We start from the raw sequence: 18,179 nt of genomic DNA, 5'->3' as shown, positions 1-18,179 counted from the left end.
AGACTGCATTAATGTTTGGGCAGGTTAAACATTAATGCACTTTCTTTATCTTTGCATTATGATAAAATTGCTGATGAGTGTTGGCTGGCTGTGTTTTGCCATCTGCTCCATACTTACCACAGTATCACGAGTTTGCTGTTCCCTTACTTGTTTCAATTTGAATAATATCTGTCACACAGGACATTTTAAATTAGGTCTTTTTTAAAATACAGTTTCCTAAAGTGTATGATTGATATGTACACTTCTGAAAGTGTTTTTCTCCTGTTACTAAGTTTTAAAGGTTTGCGTTACTTTTTTTTTTTTGTTTTAAACTATAATGACTTGATTTTGTTTTAAAATATGATGACAATCACTTGATAGAGTGGTCATATAAAATAAGAGGGTTTTTTTCTCTTGAATTGAGCTTTTGAAAATTTCAGGTTTATGGTGAGTTGTGAGTCTAATGATTTCTGCATTAACTTAGTAGAAAGGAGATATTTGGGGGTTAATTCTTTTTTTGTTGTCTATTTTTAAGGTTGGGATAATTCTCCATTATTCCACTCTTGCAACAGTACTGTGGCTGGGAGTGACATCTCGCAATATTTACAAGCAGGTAACCAAAAAAGCAAAAAGGTGTCAAGATCCTGATGAGCCACCTCCTCCACCCAGGCCAATGCTGAGGTGAGTTGTTTGTTTCTGTGGCTCCTTATTTCCCAGGTTATATACATTTATATTCTGACCAGAAAATGTAAAAAGTCACTCCCCTTGTGTTTTCTCCAGGTCTGTAAAGTTCCTTTAGATTTTCTTGTTCCTCAGTGTTATGTTAAGGAGGATGAGCTGAAAGACTATTGGTCTTAGTGTATTACAGATGCAATGGTGGGTTGCTGATTGATAAATTAAAAATCAGTAGTGTTTCAGCATTACTACTGAAGGTTTGTTTAGGACTTTAGATAGCAACACAACCCATTAAATTATCAGAAGAAAGAATGTGTAGAACTATTAACACAATTTAACACTGCAGTTTAAGTAAATACAGTTAAATATATGTTCCAAAGATTGTTTACAAAATTGTTTGAAAAATAGGTGTCACTTATTGTCAAATGAAAATAGTGTTCTTTGTGTGATATTCCTCCTAAAATTTTCATTTCTGAAATCCCAGAAATGAGACAAACTAATTCTCTGTTAAATTCACACATGTGCAATGTTCTTATTAGAAAATACTGAAGTACCTTGTTCATGTTGCCTCCTCAGCTTCTGGATTGTAATTAAAAACTGCTACTGTGAAATTCTCCACAAGGTGGCAGAAGTTGATTAACTTTGATTAGTTACAGGCAAATATTTAAAGAACTTGATTTTGAAAGTACAGAGACTGCAGAAAAACAGAAGTGCTTTTCTGATTAATTTCAAGTAACATTTTCAATGCTACATACAAGCATTTTATATCCCTTATTATTGATTATGAAGTTCCTGCTTTGGAAAACGTTGCAGTAAAATTACAAACCTCACAGGCTCTGCTCTGCACGGACATGAACATGCCATTTTAGGTGTGAGCACCTCATCTCTGCCAGTGGCAGTAGCTCTGGAGGCAAGTATCCAAGAGAAAAATGGAGCAAACAGATTTTATATTTCTCAGACTTTCTCAGTGTCCAGCTTCCTGCAGATCAGGAATTTCCTCAGTCAGACAGATATGTGATGTCTTTGTATGGAAAGGCCACAGAAGGATTATTTTTTTCAGCTGTCTTTTAAACTTAGATTCAAAATAAAACTACCATTAATGTAGTACTTGTATAAAGATTTGTCTGTTTGGCCCAGCTCCTGATTACTGCATCAAGATACAGAATAGACCAATGTCAGAATCTGATCTTTGTAGGATTCATCAAGTAAATAATAAATTCAGTGTATCTTGATTTCCAAAAAAGTCATAATTTGCTTTAGACTGTTGTTTTGTGTCTCAAGCAAGACAAGAGGAATTTCAGGTGAATTATCAGAAATGCAGTGAAAAAGTCCAGGACCACTGTAGTAGGTGTCCCCTGTTGATAAAAACCAAACACTCACCTGCATGTCACAGTAAGAGTTTTCACTTTTGTGTTCTGATCTGAATTTGAACTGGATTAGTATAAGCTGCAGGACTGAGTGCTGTTAATTTGACTGCTGATCAGTTATTATTGATCTGCCACTAATGAATGCAATGTGAATTCATAGAAATCAGAATGAAAAGTGAGATATTCCAACAACATAGGCCCTTTTTCTTCATAAAAGTGTACAGTTTTCATCAATACCACCACAGGGAAGCAGGCAGTATATACTATAAAATTAGAGAATCCTTTAAAAATTTTAAAAAACCAAAAACAGCCTGCCATCTGCTGAACTCCCACACCCAAAAAAATGTCAACTAACAGTGTATATAGTATTAGGCAGGTTCGTCTGTGGAACACACGACATACCACTTAGTATTTTTATTCTAAGTTTCCGTATTATTTTCCAGCAATTTACAACTTCAGACTGAGTGCTTTTGCTTCTTCCTTCTGGCACTGTATACTTTTGTTCAGTGTCTGTGAGTGGGAGGTGGGAGTTGAGCAGCTTTGAGAGAGAGGCAGCTTACAGCAGGAGAAAAACTGTAGTGAGGAAGACATAGAAAACAATTGATACTGCCAAAGCCCAAACCTGATTCACCCTGTTTAGTTTCATAAAGAGCTTGTATGCTTCCCAAATCCTGGAAAGCTCTAATTTCCCTCATGGTGACTTAAAAAAAATCCATTTCACTTAAGCAGCTGCTGATAAATTGGTTTTATTTTTTAGGTTCTACCTTATTGGTGGAGGGATCCCTATCATAGTTTGTGGAATAACAGCTGCAGCAAACATCCGAAATTATGGCAGCAGACCTAATGCACCTTAGTAAGTACCCTATAAGTGAGAACTTTGTCCTAAGATTTGTTAGGCTTGCTTTTCTCTGAATGCTTGTTGCAATTAATTCTGATTCTTCCTGAAAACATAACACAGACAAGATCATGTCAATGAACTGAGAAAGCATAAGTGACTTGTGCAAGATGTTAATTTATTCTTCGGTTTGTTTCTTTTGCAGTTGCTGGATGGCTTGGGAACCTAGCTTAGGAGCATTTTATGGACCTGCTAGTTTTATAATTTTCATAAACTGTATGTATTTCCTCAGTATATTCATACAACTAAAGCGTCACCCTGAACGCAAATATGAGCTGAAGGAGCCCGTTGAGGAGCAGCAGCGTCTGGCCACCAACGAGCACGGGGAACTGGCCCATCAGGATTCCTTGTCAGTGTCCCTAGTGTCCACATCTGCTCTGGAGAATGAGCACAGTTTTCCAGCACAGCTTCTGGGAGTGGGCCTTACGTTGGTTTTGTATGTTACGCTGTGGTTCTTTGGAGCTCTGTCCATCTCCCTGTATTATCCTATGGACCTGATCTTCAGCTGTTTTTTTGGGGTGACATGTTTAAGCCTCAGTGCCTTTCTTATGGTGCACCATTGCATTAACAGGGAAGATGTCAGGCATGCTTGGATAACAACGTGCTGCCCAGGAAGGAGTACATATTCAGTGCAAGTAAATGTGCCACCCTCCAGTTCCAGTGGAACCAACGGAGAGGCCCCAAAATGCACCAACAGTAGCGCAGAATCCTCATGCACAAATAAAAGTGCCTCAAGCCTAAAAAATTCGTCTCAAGGTTGTAAACTAACTAACTTACAAGCTGCAGCAGCTCAATGCCACCCTACTTCTCTGCCATTGAACACAGGTCCTCAACTCGATAACAGTCTGACTGAGCATTCAGTAGATAACGATATCAAAATGCACGTAGCTCCATTAGAGGTACAGTTCCGGACAAACGGACACCCCAGCCGGCACCATAAGAACAGGAGCAAGGGCCATCGTGCCAGCAGGCTTGCGGTGCTGAGGGAATATGCCTACGACGTTCCCACGAGTGTGGAAGGAAGTGTGCAAAATGGCTTACCCAAAACTCGCCAGAGCAACAGCGAAGGGCACTCCAGGAGCCGAAGGGCCTATCTGGCATACAGGGAACGTCAGTATAACCAGTCCCAGCAAGAAAGCAGTGATGCCTGCAGTACACTTCCAAAAAGTAGCAGAAATACAGAGAAAACAATAGCTACCAACAACAAAAAAGATATTCTGAGGAAACCAATAGCAGCAGAACTTGAAAACCAACAAAAATCTTATGGCTTAAATTTAGCCATCCAGAATGGGCCACTGAAAAGCAGTGGACAGGATGGACCTTTGCTCACTGCAGACAGTACTGGTAATATTAGAACTGGGTTATGGAAACACGAAACTACTGTGTAGCATTATAATTCTTTGTGGGATGAATCCATATAAACTGTGATTACACATTCCTTAAAGCTATTAACACTTTTAAAGACTGTTTACAAACTGTAGGTACTTAATGCAGGGAGGGGAACAAAGATAATATGCCAAGCAAAAAATGTTATGCAACATTACCTCTGTTGTTGTTACAAAGATGAACTCTAGCTTGGTATTTTGTGAAATTTTTTTGAAGTGTCAGTCTTGAGAGATGCAGAACACAACTTTGTACATTTTTTTACCTGTAACCCTGCAGATGTGTCCACAACACATTTCAAATTTGTATTTAAATGTATAATAAATAGTATTTTCCCCAGCAGCCCAAGTTGCACTTTTTTGTTGGGTATTTAAAATACTACTGCACTGAATGTCGTATTGATTTTACTTTTTCATTATCTGAAATTTACGAGCTTCCGTTACCGATAAAATACTGAAGTTACAGTTTTCTACACTTAGATTGTTGACACCTCAGTGTAAACAAGATAACATTTTGTATCATTCTGCTGCTGGGACCAATTTGAATTTGTAGTTGCAGAGTGGTGCTCGAGGTTGTAACTGTTTCCAGCATTTATACCCATTTTGTTAAAGCTATATGTATTAAATAGCAAAAAATGCTTCTGTATAATCGAGTACTGATACCACAATTAGGCCTTTAAACAGCAAATAGAATTGGGTTGTTTATGCTTGGTTAGTTGGTTACCTGCTTCAGACTTGCCACTTTTTCGTGTTTTAGTTAAGTGTATCTGAGTTATGATACGGATCTAACGTTGTCCCTACTCAAATACTGTGCTAAATAATGTATAAACTCATTCAGATAATGTTTAATTACTGCTTGTCAGATTTACTGCAGCCTCTAGTAGTCTGACAGTGTGAACTAATCTTCGATTAGTTTGTACTAACCTCTGCAGTAGGACAGTGTTGTTGGAGTTTGGGTTCTATTTTTACTTCTTGTGGATAGTTACCATTTAAGAATTCTTTCAGGAACATTTTGACAAGTGTATGACTCAGTTTTCATTGCTATTCTATTTCCCTGGTTTCAGGAGAGATGGCTTTTTGCTTGTATCCAACCTTACAACTACCAAAAGGATAGACTCTCAGAAAAAAAGCTTATGGGTATTACCAAAGAAAAGGATTTTAAGTAAATATAAAAATATATAATATCTGTGTTAAATCTATTTGATAAGGTATCTACACATCTTAGACAACTGACTGCTTTGTAATTGCTGGTTTTGGGTTGTTATTTGGTACAGGAGGGTTCCTTTTGGTGGCAGAAATGCAGTTTTGCACCTAGAAGTCAAAACCAGCAACTTGATCCTATTCCATTCCAAGTGCTGCAAGTCAAGAAAACTGAACTGCAAACAGTAAGGGCATGTGCTAGGAGAAACAATCATTTCTTGAGATGAATTTGTATATTACACAGCTAGGAGCAATTCACAGTCTGTAGCTCAAACTGAGATGCTCTTACAGTATATTTAATCAGGTGCCAATACTGTGGTTTTTTGATAGTAACAAATGTATGTGCTCATGCAAATAATTTAAGCCTACATTTTATCTTTAAAATTCTAGCGCTGGAAATTTGTAATCCATGTATACATGAAACATATTCAAACAGTCCATAGATGATTTATTATCTGAATGAGGTATGATAGGGACTTAGGGTAGGATCAGTTATCCTTTAGAATCTGCTTTCCCATTGCTTTTAGCACTTGCCCCCTTTTCACAGGTTTGCTTAGATCCAAACATCAGTTTAGTATTTCTTGAAACCCACCTTTAAAATTAATTCTATGTGTAATAATTCTGCATAGCTTGATAGTTTGCCCTGTTTTGATGAGATAAAAAAGCTTTTCTCGTAGTACCTAATAAACTCTGACTAGCCTTAATACAGACAGGGTCATTAATGTAAAATATTTCTTAAATCATCACTCTGATAAACTCTAATAAACATGCGTAGTTCACTCACTGCTATATACATAGCTACATTTGCTTTTCTTCTAACAAGTGCTTTGGCTCAGATAATAAGACGTTGTTCTCTGATACAGTCTTGACAAACAATGATACTCTCATCTGCTGCATTTTTCATGAAGAATCAAATTGAAAGAATTTCTGTAAATGAAATGTGGAAGGCAGGTTATTAGACTCTGTAAAAGGGGGAATATTCAATGTAGTATCTTAGTAGGAAAATTAGAAATAGAAAATCTTCAGGCTTTTTCATACCTTCCTAATAATGTAAAGCAAGCTGATTTTCAGAATTGTAATTAATCTTCACATGAAAAACCACCTAAATCACTCCAATGCATAAAGACCCGCCAAAACAAACCACAAAAAATTTATTTTGGCCTTCTCACTGGGAAGGGGATCAATGAGAGAGTTGCTACAATCATTAATCAGATATATAAAGGAAAGCAGATAATACAAAGTGCTATTGTGGGGGCAGTTTGTGTTATCTACAAAAAAATGGAGAGCCTAGAAACAGTAGTTAGGGCTGGTTGCCTCCATGATAAAAGTGTATATATTTGTGCAGTCATACTACTGGCAGAAGCAGACTTTGAAAAGCATCATGGGTATAGTGGAAAAGGGTGCACCCTGTTTATGGCTAAAAAAGTTTTGGTGGTTTTATCATAGAATGTTAAGGGTTGGAAGGGACCTTAAAGGTAATCTGGTTTCAACTGCCCCTGCAATGGGCAGGGACACCTCCCACTAGACCAGGTTACTCAAGGCCATGTCCAGCCCGGCCAGGGATGGAGCATCCACAACTTCCCTGGGCAATAATGAGTGTCTCTCTGACTTCTGAATGCCCCTTCAGATCTGGAAGGTGCTATGAAGTCTACACAGAATTTTCTATCTTTCTGCCTCGTGTTAATTGTTAAATGCATGCTATTGACTTGGCATATGGTCTCATTTGCACCTTAATTTGGGCAGAGGCAACTCTTGTTAATTGGATCTCACCCATTATCGGAACACCTTCAATGCTAATAATTTAAGCTTTGTGTAGGTTAAGAAATATTTCAGATGTTGGAAAAAACAATGACTTTTTATTAAGTTCTTTCATTTTTACTTAATTACGTTTTGACCACTGCTCTGTTACCACTGTGCTGCTTCCTGAAGCTGGTGATGCTTTGTATTGCTGCCTTTTCACATCCCTGAGCAAAGTGAAGGATCACTTTGCATGGGTTTTATTGGGTCACAGTATCCAGGTCTTGGAGAGATTAATAGCATAGACATCTCTCTAAGTACTATTCTCCTCAGAGTTCAAGATTAGCGTAAAACATGAAAAAAACATCTAATTTAAATGAACATACTGTATTTTTAATCCTTGCTTTCAAAAAAGGGGAACCTGTTGTGTGGTAGGAGTTTGGTTTTACTTTAAGTGAGGCTTATATACCTTTGCTTCCCAGATTGGTTGAATATGGACATGGAGGAGGAAATTATGTGGTGAATGAATGTATGCAAATGTACAATTTATTTTATAGAGAACAGTCAAGTTTTGAAAACTTAAATTAGTAAGATTGTAAGTATGACAAGCCCATCAACATCACAGCTGAAACTTGCCTCCATGTAAGCAGGTAGAGAATGGCAGTCCTTGGCTAGAGGTGAGGAAATCTGCCTGCTCCACTCACCTGGCCACTTCTGAAAAGCCCTCACAGAGCTCACAGCAGCTTCTCTGCTGGCTGAGGTTGTGGCTCCCCCATGCACTGTAGACAAAATACAGAATTGTGGAGGATGGCTCTAGAGAGCTGAAAGACAGAAACTAAAAGGTCAGTGCAGAAATGGGCTTGCTGACATTCTCAAAGCATGAGTCACAGCCCGCTGATTACATGTCTGATGTGACTTTATCATGAAAAAGCCAAACAACCTTTAAACACCTGTAATCTCAAAGTGTACAATTTGAGTATACAAGTTAGGTGCTTAGCTGAACATGGCATTTTCTCTGAAGTCAGCATTTACTCAGTAGAATAGTACCTATAATTCTTACATTCTTTAAGCTTTGTAATGAAATAGATGAGGCAAGACTAGATATTAGTGAAATAAAACTGAGGAGAAATTTTTAGTTTCTATTAGATGAAGATTTTTGAAATTTTGCATTAATTGCTGCATATAGTAAGAGTTTGGTATCCCTCTTCAAGTGGGACATCACTGAATAGCCTCAAATCCACTAACTGTGTAAATGAAAGAGAATGCTAAATGTTAGTATAGATTAATTTTTAGAACTTGATTTTAGAGATTGTTTCAGAGATATACTGTTCATAAAATGACTAAAGACATAATTTTTTTTTTACCTTTCATATATGTTTTATCTTCTAAGTGTAAATTTCAGCTTTCACCTAGAGGAGGAAGACTTTAGCTCACTTGGAGAGACTAAAGGGCCTAAAGTATGAATAACTACATAATTCTTGAGAGGATGAACCCTTTCTTACAATACACACCTGAAATTTTCACTTCATCCACTTACAAGTTCTATTTACTGTCTATGATCATTCTGTTTCAGCATCAAATATTCCTCCTGCAAACTTTTTCCCAATTTGTTGCCAGCTACAAATGAACATAGATTGTCTTCTGCCCTCCCCAACAGCCTTCTACATTGTGACACTGTGGAGCAGCTTTCTGAATTTTTTGCAGCAATTTCCCTTTAGTTCACAAATTAGTAAGTTGTTCTTATAAGGCAGAATCCAAATCTGAACAGCAAAAATCTGCAGTATACAGGGACTGTTTCATCTATTAGCTGATGGTGTTTGTATTGGATGCAATTGGTGAAATAGGAACATGTAGAAAGGACAGTTTCCTTCCTAGGGAAGGAGGCATCCTTGGTAACATTTGGAGCTGCTGAGCAAGATATTTGAAGTAAATACTTGGAGGTAGTGTGCATCTAATGATTAAGGGGCTTATCTCTAAAGCTGCCAGACATGCAACTTGGACAGGCTCTTAGAGGAGCTGTGATACATGAACTTGTCAATTCTGTTGACACATAGCACTTAGCTGGATCAAGCCACAGTTGAATTTTCAGCTCTTAGGGGCTGAAGCTGTACTAGTAGTGTAAATTTCAAGTGAAACTGTAGTTGAGTTTAGTTATGGCTTGGTAACTACAAGGCACATAGTGTTTGCAGGGAAGATTTGGATATGAAGTAGAAGCAGATAGTTGAAAGGACACCTTTATTAAATACTGTTGCAGATGTAAAAATACCTTCTCAGACCAGTACAGTCTCAAGATCTGATAAACAAAAATGAGTGCAATCACCAGTACTTTGCTCCTTCCACATATGGGTAATGAACAATCAGAAAGATTGTCCTAAAATGCTGCCATTTTGGAGTGACATACACAGTTGGCCAGTACCTCTCAGCTGAAAGATGACCTGGATGTGGGAACCATCATCAGTCAATGGACACATCCCTCATAATGACTTACATTGTCTTATCCTGTAAAGTAATGTCATCTGGCTATCCCATAGCTGCAGTTCTATCTGAACCTTGTGGACAATACAAGCTTTGAAAAAAAAGCCTCATTCAGAGTTAGAACAGTTTTATGTTACTGGTTTCCAAGAAATGCATCTTTCCATGTAAAATGCAGGCAGCTGCACAATGATAACAGCACAAAGAGTAGTGTCAGCTCCTCCCTCCAGTTCATGGCTCAGCTTTCCTGTCACCTTCAACAGCCAGCTTTTTGATAAAACTGGTCTATACTTAGAGATTTTTCTCATCATTTTTTTTTGTGGTTAGCTGCTTGGCAAGTTTAAGTCATTAAAAGGTACCAGCTCAACTGGTGTGGTTCCTGTTGCCTGTTACATTTACCACCTTATATTCAGTGTTCCTGGTTTCAAGAACAGGAACAAAAGCCAGTTTAAGTCTTCTTCATTAGTCTTGTAAAGAAGGTCTAAGCATCCTCATGTACAAAGGAAAGCTTAAGTATTAAGATCAAAATCTTAATACTGCTTAATAGGTAAAAATATCTTCAGTGTGGTAAAGATCAAGACATGAAGCTGCTCTGAGGTGCCCTAGGAGTGCCTAGTGTCTAGACATGGTGATAATGCTGGAGTTTAATTGCTGACATCTGACTGTTCTAATTCAGCCCCTACCAACATCTTTTTTGAAGCTTTTGTCTGGAAACATGCAGGGAGACCCAGGAGTGTCACGAAAAATTATTCAAAATAAGGTTATGTGCCAGAAATACCACAGCACTTAATGGCCAAAGCCATCCAAGGGGTGATCTGTGTTCCCAAAACACCATGTTTTAGAACAGTCAAATTACCACCATCCTAGGACCAGGGTAAAATTACTTTGTCCCTGCTGCTTATGAGCATCTTAAATTTGCTCACTTGGAGGTCTTCTTCCCTTCCCCACCCCATGAAGTTGACAGGTAACAGCTGTTAACTCAGCAAGTTAACTCAGCTTGTCAAACACATGTCCTGTATCTTTCCTAATGGGAAATTTTCTGAGCTCCAAATATACATATTTTTCCCTAAAGATGTGTATTGTAATGAGCAAAACCCAAGAAGCCCACCCCAAGTGCCCTGCACGCCCTTCCCCTTCCCCCTGGAATACTGGCTTCTGCTGCAAGGTAGCTTTATGTAACTGAGAAGCATTTTATAAAGCTTTATTCAATACTATTGAAATTACAGCATAGGTGATAAATTTCTGCAAGGTCACAGTATTTCTTCTGTGAGACAACTGTTCACCTGTGTAGAGGTGATGGGCTATATGGTAGCATGGTGTCATTATGAGTCTGGACTTGAAATGTGAGAGATTGTCTGAAAGTGTTTCTAAGACCTGCTATATTATTCCTGTTACTTTTCTTAAGTGTTTCTGCTTTTTGACAAGTATCATCTTAGCCTTGTCTTGAGCAAATAGTATATCATCATTCTTAATGCACAGAACACCTAGAGAAAATAAAAGGCTCAACCCTTGTATTTCTGAAAGCACATGACAAATTCCAAATATGTGCCTACTTGCCAACATAATTCATAATAGGCTGTTTATATAGCTCTATTAAAAAAAAAAAAAAAGAGACACAAATCTCCATAAAGAAATTGGTTCTTTTCAAACTGTGCCTGCTGAAAAGATTCAAGTTACTATTACAGTGCATTTTTGCATAAGGGAAATTTTTTCAATTTTTTTTTTCAATTACAGAACAGATGTCCAACAAAGCTGCAAAGAATGCTTTTTAATGCTCACATCTTGCCTCCTGTGCTTTCCCATTTCCATTGCATGTTCTGTACAGATGAAGTCAAAGTCAGAGTGCTGTCAGGCAGGCATTTTGAAGGGGAGCTGCTGGTACCCTGTGCCTTGTGATAATGAGGCCCCAACTTGTTTTACAGATGTAGAATCTCAGTGATCCAATGTCTCACACTAGCCATGATCAAATCCAGCCTTGGTAGTCAGAGTTGCCTGCTAACTGTAAGGTATTGCTCACCCAGAACAGCATGCTAAAAACTCAGCAGGAAGAAAATTCATCTCCTTTCCATACAATGAGCATAAGATGCAGAGTACAGTATTCCATCTGTCTCAGCTCTCCTGTGTTCCTCCAGAAGTATAAGCTCTGGTGGCTTTGTACTTTCAAAGAGTAAAGAATTGAAGCAAGAGTACTGGGAAATGTTTAGTTCTCTATGTAGAGCCTTTGTTTTAAAGAAACTTGCTATTAAAAAAAAAAAAAAAAATCCGGTCTTTAATAATGCAAAGATTCCCTTCTTCATTTCAGGGACAAAATTAAAGTGGTTATGCTTCACGTTACAAGTTGTGTGACATTTCCTTTCTTCGGGCTTAAATAATGCTTATGCTTTTCAGCAGCATTACAACCAAATCTATTTGATAGGGGGAGAGAAAAATTTCCTAGAACTGTGCTCCACTTATTAATGCAAAAAAGAGCAGGAATCAAAGAAACATAAAAGGCTAGATGAAGTGGGAATGGAAGAACATGCGGAAGAAACGTGGTTTATAGAAAGATTTTACATTTATGACAGGGCTCTGCAGTTAATAGGACCAGACTCCACTGCCTGCTGATCTCCCAGTCCTCCCACACCTCCTAAGGGCCACGGCTGCAGAAATAACTTCAAGAGCCTGAAAGATCCCAGGAAGATTTGAGAAGAAAGACTAGAGGAGAAGATGTATTTAGAAAAAGTTCTAAATACATTGTTATGTTGCTAGTGACATGCCACATGTGTCAGTCATGGGCAAAATAAATAACTGGAAACTCATCACAAACATATGGCCAGGACATAACAATAAGAAATAAATGCTGTGAAGTTACAATGGGACAAATAACAGAACGGTAAGGAGGCAATGCAAGCCTGTCGGACAGTTTCAGTAATGGAGAGAGCATTGCCACAGATTTCAACGGGGAGAAGTCTTTTAAAGTTGCCTGCAGTCACATTAAAATGGAAAAAGTTCCCAAATATGCGCACACTCAATATCATCTCCAGAAATTAAAGCCTACTTCAATAATAGAGGTGGCAGAGAAAAAGAGTGAGTGCAGCTGTAATTAGAAAACAGAAAACTGGCATTCATAAATCCTATTATTATTTTTACTTTTAATATTGTGATTTCAAAGTAATTATTTTCTGGCCCTTATATCATTACTAGCTCTGCAAAATCTTGCACTACCAACCCCTGGAAACCTGAACCTGATGCAATAGGAGAAAAAGAAAGTTAGAAAAAACCTCAGTGACCTCCACCCAAACTCCCAGTCTTAGCTTTTGGGTTCTTACAGAAATCCTCTTAGAACAACAACGTACACATATTCCCAAATCAATAATTGTATTATGGTTTACGTAATGTATTCAATTACTTTGATGCTTTCACTGATCTCCTATGAAGCAAGTGAACAATAAACCCCAAATACTTAAAAGGTCTAGTTATGAATCCCAGACACAGAGAACAGCCTTGCTTGCCCAGCCCCGCCCAAGATAACAATTGCATTAAGGAACTTGATTTATGGTAATTGACATCTGTATCTTGCATGTGCATCTTCTCTTAAGAATTGAGCCAGAGAATTAAATAAATTAAAGCGATCCATAATCAATAAAAATCAGCATTCCCTAAAATGTATGAGAAAAATGTTGCATTTAAAGCTGTAAGGAAAGAGATAACAGCTGGCCTTGGTATTAAAGCTTAACTTTGGTTCCAATGTTAATACCAGCAAAAAGCAAAATAACCCCTCATATGCTATTCTTGTATTATCAGATTAGCAAAAATCAAAGCTTTCCCTCAAAATTACAACGTGCATAACCTGTATTTTTGGTATGCTGCACCTGTATTAAGGGGCTATTCTAACATTCACTCTATGATGTGATAAGTTTAATCAAAGATCCACAGGCTCTAATGTCTGCTCAGAAAAACATTTTGACTCATGATTAAATAGATTTCTAAGGTGCGGCAGAAGTTAATGCCCAAAGTGATCTTTCTGAAGAGTTTATGTGCCAGTTTATTGTAAGCTGTAAATTGCTTCTGGAGATGAAAGACATTCTTTTATGTTATTAACTGTAACATAATGACATTGATTCTGAAATAATTTCAAAGCTACTAGGGACAGGAATATGCCCATCTTAGCGAAACACAGCACCCCTGAAGGAGTATAGTACTGAAATATTCACCTTTCAATCTCAGAAGAGATGCAACCATAACAAAACCCTTGTCATAAAATCCACACCATAACAAATTTGGTCTTCTGGGCTTTTCCTGGTCATTTTTACACAAGTGTAGCATTCTTTAAAACTGTCTAAAATAGTGAAATGGTCATAAATCTATCAAGAAACACCAGGAACCCAAAACTTCCCTTAGACAATCTCAGGATACAGCAGATTTTAACATCTACACGCACATCTTGTATTGCAGCACATGGCACAGTTTAGACAGCCACAATACACAGAGTGTCACCACACAATATCAGAAGGCTTCAACCCATAGAGAGCAATACCATACAACTTCAGAGGGCTTCAGGTGTCTGCCCATACAGAGTAATATCAGAAAGCTTCAAGCATCTGCCCTTCCTGTTCTTTAGCCCAGCCTTTTATACCCTCATGCTCATGCATTGCACCTGTGTGCCCTCTGTTCCCTTTGGTGGTTGGTCAGTGCCCCTGGGCACTCCGTGGCTCATTGCTGTCAATGCTGCTCACCTGCTGCTCACAGCTGTGCCCATTGGGGATGAGGCCGGGCCACAGCCCCACTCCCAATCACCACAAACTGTGTACCTACAATCTGGCATGAGCTAGAAGAGTAAATTCTAAGTTCTGTTTAGGAGTGTTGTATGTCTTGAGTTGTCCTGCCAATTTCATGGGATTATTTGCTGGTGAAGGCACCAGCTGAGCCAAGTTATGCCATCTTGAAGCCATGCAGTCAGACAATTATTGCAATTTTTACCACATAAATCTTGTCATTATATTGCAAGAGTTCTATTGCCATTATATTGCAAAGGTTCCATATTGCTACAGTTTCCTACCTCCTTCATGTTTCTCATAGGCAGCTCCTCCAAGCACTGACTCTTCCTTGTCCTCACAGCAGCCAACCCTTTGATTACTTTGTATACTACCTTTATTTTCTTATATTGTATCCCCCTACACATAAACTTCTTTCAAGATACAAGAAACATACTGTCAACTGATGTTAAGTCACCTAAAGCATGAAACCAGACATTTCAAGTATTCATCAGATGAATAATATCTAACAACAGTTTTGCAACAATTGCTCATTAATGCCAAAATTGCATATATGTCTGCCATACCCTTCTCAGGTAAGTCATGACAAAGTTGTAGATGTGATAGACTAGTGGTTCTCCAGGTCTGACAGTAGTGGTGAAAACATAATCAGGTGTCCTTAAAAGCAACTGAAACTTAAGATAAAAAACAAGCAGTGAAGCACAGAGCTAAGAACAAAAAATAAACCAGTCACCTATATCAAGGAAATATTGCTGGTTTTGTTGTTACTGAACAGAAGCTTGTTTGGTCTAAGAATAAAGAACAGAAATTTGGATCCAGACTAACAAAAACCTGTTTGTTTGATTTCAGAACCGAATGCACATTCTCTGGATAATTCTACTCATTCTATACTTTTTGCTAATTTCTTAGGATTTGTTGCAAGTTAAAAGAGGGGTTGTGTGCATGCAAGTATGTGTGTGGGTGTGTGTACAAAATGTATGAGCTTCATCTTCTTTCAAATATCCCCTGGTAGTTAATTAAAGAATGTAAAATTTCCTATGGATATTTTCAGAAGATCCCAGATGATTTATGAGCTAATAAATTACTTCCACAATGATCATGGAGATCTTTGCTTCAGAATCAAAATTCACACTGTAAAATCCCATCTTGCATTCTTGTATTTTTATTTTTTTTTAAGAAGTCATCAAAGTTTTATTTGCTGCTGCTGCTTTTTTTTTGTTTATAAAATAATATTTAATACATTGGCAGATGTCCATTTTTTCCCCAGAAGATGGCTCTATATTGCAGGGTGTACATTTTCTATACTGCAGCATAAAATCCTTTCATGTGTGATATATCTCAGGGAGCTGAGCTAGAGGAACATGCAGCCAATATGCAAATATTTCCTAGATCACAGTTCTTTGTTTTGTCCCAATAGCCTTACTGCAAACACCACAGTCAGTGAATCTGTGCACAGTGTGTGGGTAACCCGTGTCAGGGGCAGCTCTGCTCTCCCCAGAATCACTGCCTGAGCTTGTCCTCCTCTCTGTAACATGGCATGAAGAGGTGCTCTCTCTCCCAAGTCACCACAAATCCTTGAAAACTCTGTCAAGTCTCCTATTAATCTTGATGAGAGAAGGGCTACCATCCAAAATTTGATTCATTGTTTAATTAAAATATTTTTATACCTCTCAACTGTGAGCAATCACCAAAATGTAAATCCTATTACTTGGCTAAGAAAAAGCAGCAATGAGGAGAGGAACAATGTATTTTAGCAAAACCTAATTTTCTCTACCTCCGGCCCATGCCCAAGAAGACAAAAATATGACCATGGTCTATTGTCTCAAATTGAATTGCCCCAAAAAAAAAAGCTGGCACTAAGCTAGCTGGGCCAAAATAATAGGTCAGAGAATACATGAATTAAAGTAAAACAGCAACAGTTAAAACTTTCCCTTAAATTTGTTTGTTTCTTATTGGGTCAGGTTCTCATCTTAATTTTCCTAAGAACAACAATGTCAATTCTAGGATTTATTATCATTACAAAAATTGCTTTGAAAGAAACTGTGTGGTGAATTCATTCAGTAGAACTGCTGCTGGTTAATTTTGCATTGCAGAAGTCAGTGTGGATATGGTTTGCATTATAGATGCATATATGAATTTTTACCTCACATGTAATAGTAATAGTAATAATAATAACAATAATAATAATAATAATAATAATAATTGCTGGGAAGTCCTGGCGAAGGCAGGAATTATGCATCTGACTCCACGCTCTCAGAAGGCTAATTTATTATTTTATGATACTATATTATATTAAAGAATACTATACTATACTAAAGAATACAGAAAGGGTACTTACTGAATGCTAAAAAGATAATAATCAAAACTTGTGACTCTTTCCAGAGTCTCAACACAGCTTGGCCCTGATTGGCCAAAGAGTCAAAATAACTCACAACAGAATCCAACGAAACACACCTGTGGGTAAACAATCTCCAAACACGTCCCACACAAGCAAAACAGAGCAGAAGCAAATGAGATAAGAATTGTTTTCCTTGTCTCTGAGGCTTCTCAGCTTCCCAGGAGAAAAATCCTGGGTGAAGGAATTTTTTCAGAGAATGTGAATGCCAAGAATAATAATAATAATAATAATAATTTTGCATCTAGGTGAATGATGAGGCTATTCTCCAAGAAAATTAATACATTTCTAATTTTGTTTGAAAAAGGTGTTCTTAGAACTCACCACAGACAAGCTGACCATCAAGTTACAACTCTAACCCCTCTTTGTTATCTGTAAGTTGCATGGCAATGGATTGTCGGTTGCCTGAGAAGGCTCAACCGACTGACACAGAACCAGACATGCCTTCAGAGATTTTCCCTCTTGCCACTGCAATGGGCACATTACAGGGGTGTCTCTTCCTGGGCAGCTCACATCTGACTCAGGATAACTCAAGGTCTTTCTGGTGGCTTCTGTAGCACAGCACTTGGTACTCTGTACTAGATATAATGACCCTATGGCACCCTGGAGGCAGCACCAGAACAGAGAATTTAATATTTTCCTTACTGATCCTTACAAACATTCTTTCCCTTTGCTTTACTTTGCAACCTGGGTTATTAATACTTCTGTTTCTGAGGACGATTAAAGAAAGTAGTTTCATTGCAGGCAATTTCCCTTTTTCCTTCTTTCAAAACTCATAAAAGTCAGATAAATTTCAAATCCAGTCTCTGAAATGTTAGCCAAAATTTTCTTAGGAAGAATGTGAATTGCATATTAACTAAAATATGAAGATAGAGTTTGGTATGATGTATTGCTGAAAGTCATCTTCATGACCCTTTCAAAACACTGTAAGGGTAACAATGAATCATGTGACTAAATGCACAGGATGAACACTTACTAATACTTAAAACAGAATATTTTTGAGTCTATCTCATACTTACACATGATTTTAATGACTTTGCTATTAAAAAAATTTGAGTTTGCTTTATAAAGCCAGATGGATATATAACCTCTTCTTTTAATTACTAGAACATGAAGAAATCTGGAAAATAAATGGAAACACATGAAATAGCACTGTTCTCATAAAATTGGACAGGGTAATATAAATGGCACTACCAAATTGTTTTATAAACTTTTTTTCAAAGTCAATAAATGAAAAGATACTTTTATGAAAGTGGCAAACAGTAAATGATAACCTATGAAGAAGAAAAGTAGAGCAAATTGGTTCTGTCCACTAGAATTTGA

The 18,179-nt window shown here is 37.6% G+C and overlaps 1 protein-coding gene across 1 annotated transcript in view; it reads left to right on the top strand.

Annotated features, from left to right (window-relative positions):
* The window catches only part of ADGRA3 (adhesion G protein-coupled receptor A3), a 55,318-nt gene extending 50,677 nt beyond the window's left edge, over positions 1–4,641 (top strand). Inside the window, exons 17-19 of the mRNA XM_030946889.1 lie at positions 515–660; positions 2,779–2,874; positions 3,062–4,641. Of these exons, the coding sequence (XP_030802749.1) occupies positions 515–660; positions 2,779–2,874; positions 3,062–4,304 (1,485 nt within the window). The 3' untranslated portion in view covers positions 4,305–4,641. The remainder of the gene's footprint in view (positions 1–514; positions 661–2,778; positions 2,875–3,061) is intronic.
* The last annotated feature ends 13,538 nt before the right edge of the window (positions 4,642–18,179 follow it).

This window comes from Camarhynchus parvulus, chromosome 4 (genome assembly GCF_901933205.1).
Source record: "Camarhynchus parvulus chromosome 4, STF_HiC, whole genome shotgun sequence".
NCBI classification, from domain to species: Eukaryota; Metazoa; Chordata; class Aves; order Passeriformes; family Thraupidae; genus Camarhynchus; species Camarhynchus parvulus.
Note: the sequence above shows the minus strand (reverse complement) of the source record. Positions and strands in the feature narration are given on the sequence as shown.